This window comes from Hippopotamus amphibius, chromosome 6 (assembly GCF_030028045.1).
Source record: "Hippopotamus amphibius kiboko isolate mHipAmp2 chromosome 6, mHipAmp2.hap2, whole genome shotgun sequence".
In the NCBI taxonomy this organism is placed as follows: Eukaryota; Metazoa; Chordata; class Mammalia; order Artiodactyla; family Hippopotamidae; genus Hippopotamus; species Hippopotamus amphibius.
Genome location: NC_080191.1, coordinates 167,560,525 through 167,573,188, shown reverse-complemented (window position 1 = coordinate 167,573,188; position 12,664 = coordinate 167,560,525). Strand labels below are relative to the sequence as shown.

General features: G+C 38.9%; 1 protein-coding gene across 10 annotated transcripts in view; it reads right to left on the bottom strand.

Moving 5' to 3' along the window:
• Nucleotides 1-11,212, bottom strand: part of OPA1 (OPA1 mitochondrial dynamin like GTPase) — an 87,639-nt gene extending 76,427 nt beyond the window's left edge. For 2 of the 10 annotated variants that reach the window (XM_057738276.1, XM_057738280.1), the window contains exons 1-6: nucleotides 10,993-11,210; nucleotides 7,040-7,358; nucleotides 6,285-6,381; nucleotides 4,427-4,534; nucleotides 3,725-3,778; nucleotides 2,975-3,042 (exon numbers count right to left, since the gene is read on the bottom strand). In XM_057738276.1, the coding sequence (XP_057594259.1) occupies nucleotides 2,975-3,042; nucleotides 3,725-3,778; nucleotides 4,427-4,534; nucleotides 6,285-6,381; nucleotides 7,040-7,358; nucleotides 10,993-11,024 (678 nt within the window). In that variant the 5' untranslated portion in view covers nucleotides 11,025-11,210. Of the gene's footprint in view, nucleotides 1-1,074; nucleotides 1,141-2,974; nucleotides 3,043-3,724; nucleotides 3,779-4,426; nucleotides 4,535-6,284; nucleotides 6,382-7,039; nucleotides 7,359-10,817; nucleotides 10,898-10,992 lie in introns of those variants that run through there. The other 8 variants (XM_057738279.1, XM_057738278.1, XM_057738273.1 and 5 more) reach the window with 7 other exon arrangements.
• Between the last annotated feature and the right edge of the window lie 1,452 nt (nucleotides 11,213-12,664).

The following is a 12,664-nucleotide window of genomic DNA, read 5'->3' as shown; positions in this document are numbered from 1 at the left end:
AGTGGGGGCTACTCTTAATTGTGGTGCGCAGGCTTCTCATTGCCGTGGCTTCTCTTGTTGCGCAGCAAGGGCTCTAGGCGTGTGGGCACATGGGCTCAATGTTTGTGGCGCACGGGCTTAGTTGCTCCATGGCATGTGGGATCTTCCTGGAGCAGGGATCGAACCCATGTCCCCTGCATTGGCAGGCGGCTTCTTAACCATTGCGCCACCTAGGAAGCCCCTGTGCAAGAACTTTTGATAAACATAACTACTGCCCACAAACTGAACGGATATAAATCCAGACAAAATCAAAGAAACTTGATGTTAAGTTAGCCTGTGTAGCACTATGGGGGAGTACATGTTTTTTGACTTTTTGAAGACCTCACTTACAACTTTTCAGAACACCTAAAAGTCTAGTGTCCCCAGACTGGGAACCACAGGTAATCTGTCTATTGTGTTATTCATTTTGTCTGACTCAAGTCAATCTGACATCTATGTTCCTACAACTTCCTGTCACTTTCACTTCAGTTGACTTAGAAAGGTTCTTAACTGTCCCTCTACTCGCCAGCACTTTTCCAGGTGTATTCTCTTATTAGAAAAAACAAGTTTTTCTTTTTAGTTGTAGTCGTAGAAATGTTTTTAATTTATTACTACATAAAAAAAAAATCTGATTCACATTTACTTTTACATTTCTAATATAAGTCTAGCTAGAAACTTTGGTACAAAACCAGACAATCACTAAGCTAAGGCATGAACACCATCTTAAATCTTGGGGCTCTCAGACACCAGATTGAACCAATCAAAAAGGTATTACCTGAACTCTGGATGCCATCCTACCACCTCTGATCATTGCCCAAATTTTTAAATTTGATGTTCTGGAGTAATTTCAAAAGGGCTTCTGGGGCTTCCTAGGTGGCGCAGTGGTTAAGAATCCGCCTGCCAATGCAGAGGTCACGGGTTCGATCCTAGCTCCAGGAAGATCCCACATGCTGCGGAGCAACTAAGCCCGTGTGCCAAAAAAAAAAAAAGGGGGGGGCTTCTGAAAGCCCTTTCTATGCTTACATTCAACTATCAATTTACAGACAAGTCTCTTACAATCAGTTCATCTACCTCTTGTCTGAGTAGTTCATTATTTTCAAACATCGCAGGTACCAGTCAAGCCTTGAAAACATAATGCTGCACATTAATAAACTTTAAAACCACTAGTGGAGGCTGAGAATACTTCTCTGTATAGTAAACATTTATACTAGCATCTAATAATATCTGATTTAAGTGTACAATGAAAACGGCTTAATTAGAACTCTAGATGTAGCATTTACAACAAATAGTTGGAAATAATTGGTGAGTTTTTAATGGGCAAGATAAGACCATAAATTATGGACAAGTTAAAAAGAAATAGTCTACAACAGCATTTGTCTTCAACTAAATTATAAAATAAATCAATAAACTGCTCTCATGTCTATTGTATAAAATAAAATCTGTAAATATACATAAATTCCCAGGGATCAGTTCTCTTGTTTCTTCTATACTGCAGAACTCCTGATCATTTATCAATTACTACTCATTGACCACCTTACCAGGATTTTAAGGGAATTATCTATCAGGCCCTAAACAGGATTTGCATTTCCCAAAACAATCCTAGGCCACATCGGAAAAGAACAGAGATGCAGGCCTCTCCTAACTGATCGAGGCGACAAGAAATCTTGTCACTTGAAAACCATACTACCATGCCTGTAACAGGGGTTCCTTCTCCCCAGTTAGGTTAGCTTCTCCCTGCACATTAAGTCTATCTGCATTAAGGGCCAAGGCCTTGGCTTAACATAAGCTGTGCATCATAGGCTAATTTCTATTCAAATTTTTCTTCCCAGTAGCATGTATAGTCAAGGGTATCCCTTGGTTAAAATAATGCCAGTGGAAAAGGTATCAAAAATGATCACGTTAAAAGGCAAATACACATGCACATACACACATTTTGAAAAATGTTCTCTCCAAAAGATCAAGTTAAAAGACAAAAAAAACTTTTGAAATATAATTAAAACTTGGAATATCATGTAAAAAGTTTAAAGCTGAAGGACAGGAAACAAGATGGAAACCTATACATTGGAATTATTTTCTTCCTGCTTCCCAAAAAACCATAAAATTATTTACCTCAATGTGTTAAAACCATAATAACCTTCATCACAATTTTTAAATGTTCATATTTAATTTTTAAATGTTCATAGAGTATTTTTTCCAGATATCTACTTATCTAGGTATCATTTAAAAAAGCCCTTTCAAGGAATCAGTTATCAAAAGATGAACAAAGTGAAGAGTAAGATAATGTCAGGTTAACATAAGAATATGAATATACAACAATGCATGTTATTCTACATCGGCAATTCTCCTAAAACTTTCCTACGGATTTTAATGCACATATTGAAATTAACATATCCTAAATAACCCCATACATAATTTTGTTGACTATCAATTTCACAGAAATCTATTTGTCCCCTAGTAACAAACTTGCTACTCCCTTAATAGTTCCCCCGAGTGCATATCATGAAACATTAGTCCCTAGAAGATACTCCGTGGAGAAAGGGTTTTGTGGCTGAATAAATCTGGAAAACCCTGCACACTGACTTCTCTTAGAAGTTCACAATGCACATGCACATGTAAAGGTCTGAGAAATCCTAGGGAAAAGAAAAGAAGCCTGCTTGTTTTATTTACACCAGCTTCCCCCACACATATTTAACAAGAAAACCCTTTGTTGGGGACAACCCTGGAAACTAATACTTCACAGACATATTTGAGGGAAACTGGCTTTTCCAATTATATTTCCAGAACTGTTGCGTAACACCTTGCGTTTTGTACCAAGAATAATAACAATACCTCCACTGGATGCTTTTAGGTTTGCTTCTCAGATGTTACCATTTTCAAATCTCCCAGCATAGGTTAAAAACTTTAAAAAAAATCTTTCAAGACGATTTAAGTAAAAAGAATGCTCCTTTATACTTACCTTTCTATAACGCTTATCACTTTCAGACCCGGGATCTGTCGCTCTAAATGCCGTTTCTCCAGGTGAACCTTAAAGATAAATATGCAGTCCTTTAAATACTCCAGTGAAGTCAACAGTCTAAACTAAATTCCAAATTATGTTCAGTCAGTTGAAAGGTAAGTGGATTTTAAGCAAAAATCACTTTTTAGAAAGCTATTCTTATTTTAAGGAACATAGTGGTAACCTAAGAAAAAAAATTTCAAAACCATTATAGGACATGTTTAACTGATTTTTTTAAAATATCACTGAAAATTACAATAAAAATTAAGGCGATCTTTGATAAGGATTATTTTACATAAGAGTACTTACAGTTCGGCCATACACTACTGCCATTACAGACCACATAGAGTAAAAAAAAAATTAAAAATGTCAACTGTGACAGGACAGATGAGACAAACTAAAATGACTCTCCCTTTCAATTATCAACAACAATCAGATCACGTTCAAGAAAATATTTTGGTTAAGCAAACTTTCTTTTTAATAGCTTTAATTTTATAATATAGATACATATTTAGGAATTTTAGTTTTACCACAAAGTAATTCTTTTATTATTTCCACCTAAAGAATAATGAATTTGCCCAATGTAATTCTGACATCTTAAACCTCCGCATAAGCAGCACTATAAATCTGGTCTGCAACTTTATTTGCAACTACTTTATTAGAAGCATTTAAAAGGCACGTTAAGATCAGCAAAAATATCTGTTTACACACCTAACAAGAGAAGCAGGTCAGAAGCTTCTATGACTTCACTAACCAATTTGTGACCTGTGAAAAATCAGCAAAGGGGGAAATAGAAATGTAAAATTGAACAGGAATGAGCAAAGATGCCTGAGACCTCAGATTTATATCATGATAGGGCAGAATTGGGCAAATACACCAGGATTAATGTCAGTAAATTCTACCCATTATGGTCCATTATAATTAAATTTGTTTTAAAATCACCAAATTGGCACTAACCAATTATGAAAAGCAAACATACAGGAAGTATCATCTACTTGTAAAGACTGATTTATTTTTCCCTCGCTGACTAAAGCCAAGCATGTTTAAGTTCTTGCAAATTTTCATTTTGTTGGGCCAAACAAAAATTAAAACCACAGGGACTTCCCTGGCGGTCCAGTGGTTAAGACTCTGCGCTTCCACTGCAGGGGGCGAGAGTCAATCCCTGGTCAAGGAACTAAGACCCCGCATGCCACACAGTGCAGCCAAAAATTAAAAATAAAAAAAAAATAAAAAAATTTAAAATCATGGAGCAAGAAAACTTTGTGTTTATTTTTTTTTATCAAAAACGTGGCTTTTATTTGTACTCAACTTTTACATTTAAAAGATGGAAATAAACAAATGAATACGCCTTAAGTATTTTTCCTCTGTGTTGCCTGACATTTTAAATAAGATCAAACACAGGTCCTTCCTTACCTGTGGTGAAATAGTCCTTCAATAAGCTGAGACTTTCAACAATCTTGTCAAAGTCGGGTGCCAATTGTGCAAGGTCCTCTGAATTAGGAAGGGCTTTTCTAATTTTCTCTGGAGAAGAGAAAATAAATCCATAGTCTCAGAATAAGAATTTGATTATTGAAACATTCATACAATTTAAATAATCATATATAAACTTAAATTTAAATATTTTTTCCATTTTTCTCTCTATTCCAACTACAACTGCTACATATATTCTGATGATAATCTATAAGCCGTGAAAATTTTTAAAAAAGACTCACCGAACATATAGCTTAGAAGGGTATCTTTGACTAATAAGTTAAATGCCTTAAGTCAGAGCACTGTAAAACATTAACACTGGATTGGAATCAGAAGCACTTTTTTAGGAGGAAGTCATAGTAGAGAGGCAACACATCAAAGAAAAAAGAAAAAATATTTTTTGTAGCACCTGGCCTGAATTCAAAACAAAGTCATAAAATCCCAGTTCAAGTTCAAGAACAGAATTCCATTACTTTTCTCTCTTCTTCCATATTCCCTAGGAAGACTCACACCTGTGACCATTTCAGAAAAGCTGCCTATGTACCCGAGACAAGCCTTTACTTTATTTTTGCTGGCTTTATTTATAAAATGATCAAGTATTTATCTTTGTTTACAAATACTCAACAATTCTGTCAAACTTTGGTAGAACTTTACAGTGTCTTCTGAATTACGAAGGGCTTTCCTAATTTTCTCTGGAGAAGATAAAACACAAAGTTTCTCAAAATAAGAATATGTAATAGGTCTTATTCTAAGTGCTATAAAAGCATTAACTTGTTTAATCTTCACGGCAATGCTACAAAACAGTTCTCATCAGCCCCATTTTACAGATGAGGAATGGGGCACAGAGGTAAGTAACAGGACCTGCACACACAGCAAAGTGGGGCAGTCAGGTTTCAGCCTAGGCAGTCTAGCTTCAGAACTGAGGCTCACAGCCACTACAGTGTGGTACTGGTGAGTGTACCAAGTTAAAAAGCTCTCCTCAGAAATGTTAGAAACATAATTTGAAGGAGTGCTTGTCTTGCAAATATCTTTGTCAATGCAACAATTTTATCTTTAAGAAAGTGCTAAAAAAAAAAAAAAAAAAAGTGCTGTGAATAGTGCAGGCAGAGATTAAACCCACCCCCGTACACACTTAAGCTAAAGTCTAAAAAAAGAGACTTGAGGAAAATAATTTCATCAGAAAAAATTTTTTTCTAAATATCACCGTGACTTACTGGCAATCACAACTATCAAATATACTTTTTTTCTCATCTATCTATTATTCGGAAAAGGGAACAATGGCAGACTAATGGGAGAAATTACTCTGGACACTAGTAGGCTTTTAAGGAAGCTGGTTACAAAAAGTAGAGGTAACCAAGGTACTCAAACAAAGAGAGCTAGTTAGGTGAAGCACAGTGCATCTGTTCTGGGTAACATCATACAACACTGAAAATGACGTTCAAGAAGGCTGCTTGACAGTGCAGAAATGCTGACAAATGTGTTAAGTAGCCAAAGACAAGACAGCAAAGTGTGTATTTACTATGACTATACAATTTTTAAAAAGGAAAGTAAAATATTAACCACATATGCAAAATAGGTTCAATTAAAAGAAACTGCTCCTTAAAGATAGTTGCAGCTGTGCTAAAGTGATGAACTAGTGGATATTTTTTTCTTCCCAATTTTTCCTCTGCTATTCTATTACTTTTATCATTAAAATAAAACTGCTGCAACCTTAAACTTAGAGTTAAGGAGCTATCTCAATACAACTATTTCTCGTTCCTAAAGATACAACAAAGAAAAGTATTTTAATGTTAATACAAACCCAAATCAATATACTCATCAATCTCCCACACGATATCAGGCACAATCCATTTATAGTCACTAAGGTCAGGTATCATGTCTTTCCACTGATCAAAAGTCTAAAAGATAAGAAAGTATGCCAATCAGATGATCTGAAAGCCATATAAAATATAAAGAAAAACTATTTAAATTGATTTTGTTAAAACATGCTAAGCTACTAAGAGCAATGTATTATGTTCAAAATTTTTAGAAACAAAGTGGCCTCCACTCTTCTAAAAATAAATTAGCAGACAAGCATATATAAAACATGTAAATGTTCCTTTACTAAATATAGAAAATGGAAAAATTCAAAATGTACTCCTACTTCACACAGGTTTCAGGATTTGGCTTTACACTGAGGAACAGAAGGAAGACAGACCAGGGAGCAGGAAACCTTGCCTCTGGCCCCAGAGCTGCCACGCCGTGGTTGTATGAGCATGCCACTCACTTCCCTGCCTGTGCTACTGAACGGCAAAGCTGAAAACCAAACCTAGGTGTTCTTACTCCCAGACCAGCGCTCCTTCCATTAGGCCATTTTCATCTCTTATAACAACTAAGATTCAGAGAGCATTTTCCTATTAGCACCATTAAAACAACTTAGCACATAAGAGAGACATACAATAAATGTTTAAACATCTAATTATATTCTACTGCACTAAATGAATACAACGTATGCTATGAAACCTTAAAATAATTATGCTGGAATAATTCGAAAAGCAGCAGCATAGTTAAACTCACCTTTTTGGCTGTATAGCCACCCCCAACAGCAGATCCGAGTATAAGATACCGAAGTTTTAAGAGTCTTGCAGCTAATCTCGCTGGCCAAAAATTCCTGTGGGGCTGGTAGCCATATTTAATTGGAGAAAGTTTCAGTTTACGTAAAGGAAGGTTAGTTAAAGAGGAGAACTGCTGAAATGATGTCCTTAATTGGGGTCTTTGAAGCTTTAAGGTAGGATGATGCAAATGATAAATACTTCGTGAAACCAGATGCAGTTTTTGTAGTGGTAAGCTTCCTTTCATTCCACAGCTGTGTTTCACTAAGGACTGGCAGACCTCACTGAAAGAAAAATAGGTGTGGGAGAAAGATCAGAAAGGGAAACAATGAAAGGAAATGATATTAAAAAAGCAATATGCAAAAGGGAAAACACACGGGCGGGCACACATGACCAATTACACCATGTCCTACGACAGTGCACGGTAGTAACTAAGCATCTACTGTGCGCCAGGCACGGCTGCAGCAGGAGCTGACTCATTTAATCCTGCTCATAATCCTACGACAGAAGCACCAGCATCGTCCCCATTTGACCAACGAGGAAAAGGTGGACAGACGTGAGTAAGTTGCTGAAGTTCCCACTGACATAAGGAATAAAGGAGGGATTCAAACCTAGGCAGTGGGACCCCAGAGCTTATCCCCTAATTTACTATATGTGGGCTACGATCATGGTCCAAGAAATCAAAACTGAAAAGAAAAAAGGTAGGGGTTTATTAACTATTGGCAGCTATTTGCTGTCAGTAAAGTTGAAAACAAAATATCTTTGTATAGTGACATACCTGAACTAAACTTACCATGGTAATCATTTTGAAATGGTATAGAAATACCAACCCACTATATTGTGTAATAGGAACTAACATAGTGTTGTAGGTCAATTATACTTCAAAAACAAACAGACTCACACCCAAAAAAGAGAGCAGATTTGTGGTTACCAGAGGCAGAGGGTTGCGGAAAGGGGAATTGCATGAAGGTGGTCACAAAGCACAAATTTACAGTTTTAAGATAAATACTAAGATTGTAATGTACAACATGATAAATACAATTGACACGGCTGTATGCTATATATGAACATTAAGACAGTAATCCTAAGAATTCTCATCAGAAAAAAATATTTTTTTCTATTTCTTTAACTTTGTATCTATATGCAATGATGGCTGTTCACTAAACTCACTGTGATAATCATCTCATGATGTATATAAGTCAAATCACTATGCTGTACATCTTAAATTTACACCATGCTGTATATCAATTATAACTCAATAAAGCTGGAAGAAAAGATGTGTTACAATAGCAAAAAATAATGTACCACTTAATATCTAATATTAAGAACATAAATTACAAACTATGGTATATAAACAAAAGAGAATACTGTATAGCCATTAAAGTGATAAAGATGAAGACCACGTAGATACACAAAAAGATTTCACGTGATGTTAGGTTAAAATGGTGATGTGAAAATAAATGCGATGGGGTGGGATGAACTGGGAGATTGGGATTGCCATATATACATTACTAATAAGGAAAAAAATATCAAATTGTACACTTTCAATATATACAGTTTATTGTACGTCAACTATATCTCAATAAAAGTTCTTAAAAAAAAAAGAGAAATGTGAATTATGGATGCACCTATACAAAAAAAGGCATGGAAACTTTTACATTCAAGCACAAAAGTTCCAGTAGCTTAGAACATCTATTCTTTGCCTTCTCATCTATGTCTCACAATCCTGAGATGGTCCAGGGATGAAAATTATGGGCCAGGCCCTGTTCTAAAGAATAAATTTTTAATTCGTTTAATTACACAGGACTAGAAATACCTTAAGAAAAAGGAATCAAGGAACTCTGAAATAATGTTGTGAAGAAGGACAGTGAGGGGAAAGCGCATTATATCCGATGTTTACACAAACGCTACTGTTAACTCTTAGAAAAATCCAGTAAAGTAAGTATCCTTATTTTACCAATTTCCTTTTTTAAACTGCATCTTGCCTAAGGTAGAATGACTAGTGAATGGCGGAAAAGGAATCTGAACATATACTTCTATATTAGGCCAAACTAAAAATCAAATGTGATACAAAACAAGGCTCCCCCACCCCAACCCCAGAAATCATCTATTCACACTCATCCAACATCTTCTTTTAACCGATGTACTGTTTCCTAGTATGTAATTATTTTTTCAACAGTTTTATGCAAATATTTATTGCACCTGAATAAATGTTGGCCATTGGTCTTCTGACATGTCTATGGCACGTATTTACATATGCATGTCAAAGAATGTTTATTTGTTAAAGAGTAAGAATTTAAATGTACTCCTTCACAACGTGCATAGGAACTACATCAAAAGACAAACTCCAGAACTTGGAGCATCTGACCTTCTGCATCTCTACTTCTGCAGGCAGCTAAATGACCAACATAAGACATTTTAAGCCATGACCAAAGAGTCAAAAGTAACTTTAGAAACAATTTAGTCGACAGCATCCAACTGAATAAACAATTATCAGTTGATAATTAGTTGGCTGGAAACTCAATTTTTAGTTTTTCCTACATATCTTAATTGCTCCAACAAGTACACTAATTTCTGCAAAGTCTTTTCTTCTTTAAAGAAAATTAGATATATTTCCCCAGTAAATGTTGAGGAGTAGAAATGAAAAGGTTGTAAATAACTTAGTTCAGTACCAAGGACTGTGGATTTACTCAGAAATTAAAATTGCATGACATTAAAAGTAACTTATTCAGGACTTCCTAGGTGGCGCAGTGGTAAAGAATCCGCCTGCCAATGCAGGGGACACGGGTTCAAGCCCTGCCCTGGGAAGATTCCACATGCCACGGAGCAACTAAGCCCGTGCGCCTAAAAAAAAAAAAAAAAGAGTAACTTATTCAATTATTCTAATTGACTAAAATTACAACTATTGTATGCCATTCAGTTCTAAATTTAGACTCAAGTTAACCTTCATAAAACAGATTCCATCACTTATAAACACTAAAATCACACCACTTAAAACATTCTGGGGAAAAAATTCAAGACAGGTGTTTAGAGTTTGAGTTAATTCAGGAAAACCAAGTTTTTCTAATCATGCTTCATCAATGTTACTTCCCATCAAATGCCTGTAACAATGAGTTAAACCTGAAGGTATTACGGGTACTAGGACACAACTACGTGTAAAGGTTAAAGTCAAATTTAATTTCATTAAAACGCACATAGTAACCCACAGAAATATAAGTACTTCCATGATTTTCGGTTTAGGATTAAGCCAGACCAGGGCAACAACAGCACAGTGATTAGAAAGGTGGTCCTACATTCACCATCTCACATCCGAAATGCAAGTCTCCCGCCCTAGACACTGAAAAAAAGCTGCTGCTAAGAGAGTATCTCTAATCACCATCCCTGACACTGCATGCGTCACCGCTCCAGGTAGGACTCCAGATCGTGTTCACTCAGCGGACTAGGAAAGAGGCAGAGTCCCCTTCACCCCGAGAGAAGAGCTCGGGTACCTGCAAAAGCAACGTAAACCTGGCGTGGAGGTAGAAAAAAAAAGGAGACGCGGAAAGGGTGACACATGGATAGGGCCACAGAGCCCGGAGGGAGAGGGGACAGAAAGAAGCAGCCACCAGAGACAGAGCAGCGAGGGCAGCAGGGCGAAAGGGGCAGGCACAAAAGGACAACAGAAACAGGCCACGGCTGAAAAGCGCCCAGAATCTTCCGAGGGGCACCGGAACAGGGACAGGGGCCAGCACCGGGGCCAGCACCTAGCAAGCCCAGCCAGGGCTCCTGTCACTCCCGGTCCTCGGAAACATCCCGGAGTCCCCCAACTGCCCTCTGCCCGGCCTGAGAGTCACCTGCACGTTCTGCAGGCGGTGATGGGACAACCTCTTTTTCCGGAGGCCCCAGAAATAACGGGGCCAGGTCGGAGCCCGCACTTACCAGGCCACGGCAGCCCGGCGTAGTCGCCACATCCCGCCGGCGAGGAGGTCACACAGGCGCCGAGGCGGCCAGCGGGGAGCCCCGATGTCAGCCCCAGTCCGGCCACCGCTCCGGGAATGACACAGGAAGAGGCCCTCGGCAACAAGGGCACGGAGCAGCCACTGCGGCCCTCCCAATGGCGAATGGACTTCCGCGAGAGCCTGCCCGGCACCCGTACTTGGTCCTTCGCGCAAACCTCCCCCCCCAACTCTTCCTAGGAGGGCAGCACAAACGGTCCGGGAGAGGACTCACGCATGCGCTCACAGCCTCTGTGGGAACCGCTGTTTCTCCCCTCCCCTCTCCCGGTCCCGCCCTCTTTGTCTCCGGGCTGGGTCGGTGAATTCGTGCCTCTGGTTAAAGGCTTGAGGAGGGGAGGGGTCGATGTGTTGGGCGGGGACTGAAGGGCGTGAAATACGGAGTGATAAATTCTCACTGGGTGGCTACCAATTTAAGGAAATTTGGTATTGCAGGAGCATGGAGGAGTCTATGGGGTACGAAATGAGTACACTGCGGTACAGGGACAGAGTACTGGAATAGAGTAATGAAAACCCACGGCTGCCCCTTTGCCCTGCTGCTTTGTTTGGCGCCTTTGTTTAGGAAGTAGTTTCATAAATCTCCTTAGAGCAATCTGGGGAGGCGGGAGGAGGAGTACTGGACAAGTGAAGTGCTTTGGAGTCTCTGAAGGTCAGCTCTAACGGGTCATGAATTAGGCGAGCTAAGGGCTTGGAACAAGCTTGTGCAGTTTACAGAGGCATCAAAAGTGATTTCATCTGGCTTTTGATCTCACTAATTTGTTGAAATTGCTGTTGTCAAATTCTCCAGCAATTCCGTTCTGCCAGTGGTCACTGGACCGCTCCACATTCAGCTCAGGATACTGGATGCTCAGCACTCCCCTTAATCGGCTTCCCTCTCCTGGCTTTCAGGACATCACTTTCGCCTTTTCTTCAGGACCTGCTACTCCCCAGTCTCCTCTGCTGTTTCCTCTGCCCAACCTCTCAACGTTGGAGGCTTCCAGATCTCAAGAGATCCTGGACTCCTCTTCTCAGTCCTCATCTCTCTAAGTAATCTAAGTCAGTTATATGACTTTAAATGCCCTTTTCCCCTTCCAATGTTGCAGAAATTGGGTCCGTTGAGAAACCAAGCACCACACACGGAGGGTTGGAGAACTCAGGTTTATTGAGCCGGTGGCCCCAAACAAGCTAACGCTCCAAAGTTCTGGGCCCCGAGCTCAGGGTGAGCTTTACTTTCATAGGGGTCAGTGCACATGTTTACAGTTAGCATGGGTAGATTGGTTACTTGGTTTACAGAGCACAGAGTTTTCCAAACAGAAACTTAAAAGAGCTGGTGCAGAACATTCCATTTTTAGCAAAACATCTTATGGTTACGTTGGATTGCTAGGTCATCCTGTTTTTCTCAGCGCAACAAGAGTGTTTTACAAAAGCAGAACAAGCATGGAGTTATTTTTAGCTGAGTGCAAGTTTCTAATTTTCCTCTTCACCAACTCTTATCATTTTATGTTTTATGCGGGAAACAGGCCCATACAAGGGATGTGCCTGTGGAAGGTGGTGAAGTTAATTAGTGGCATAGCCAGAACCAAATCAGAGGGCTGGGGGTGCCCCCTTCATTTTAAGAA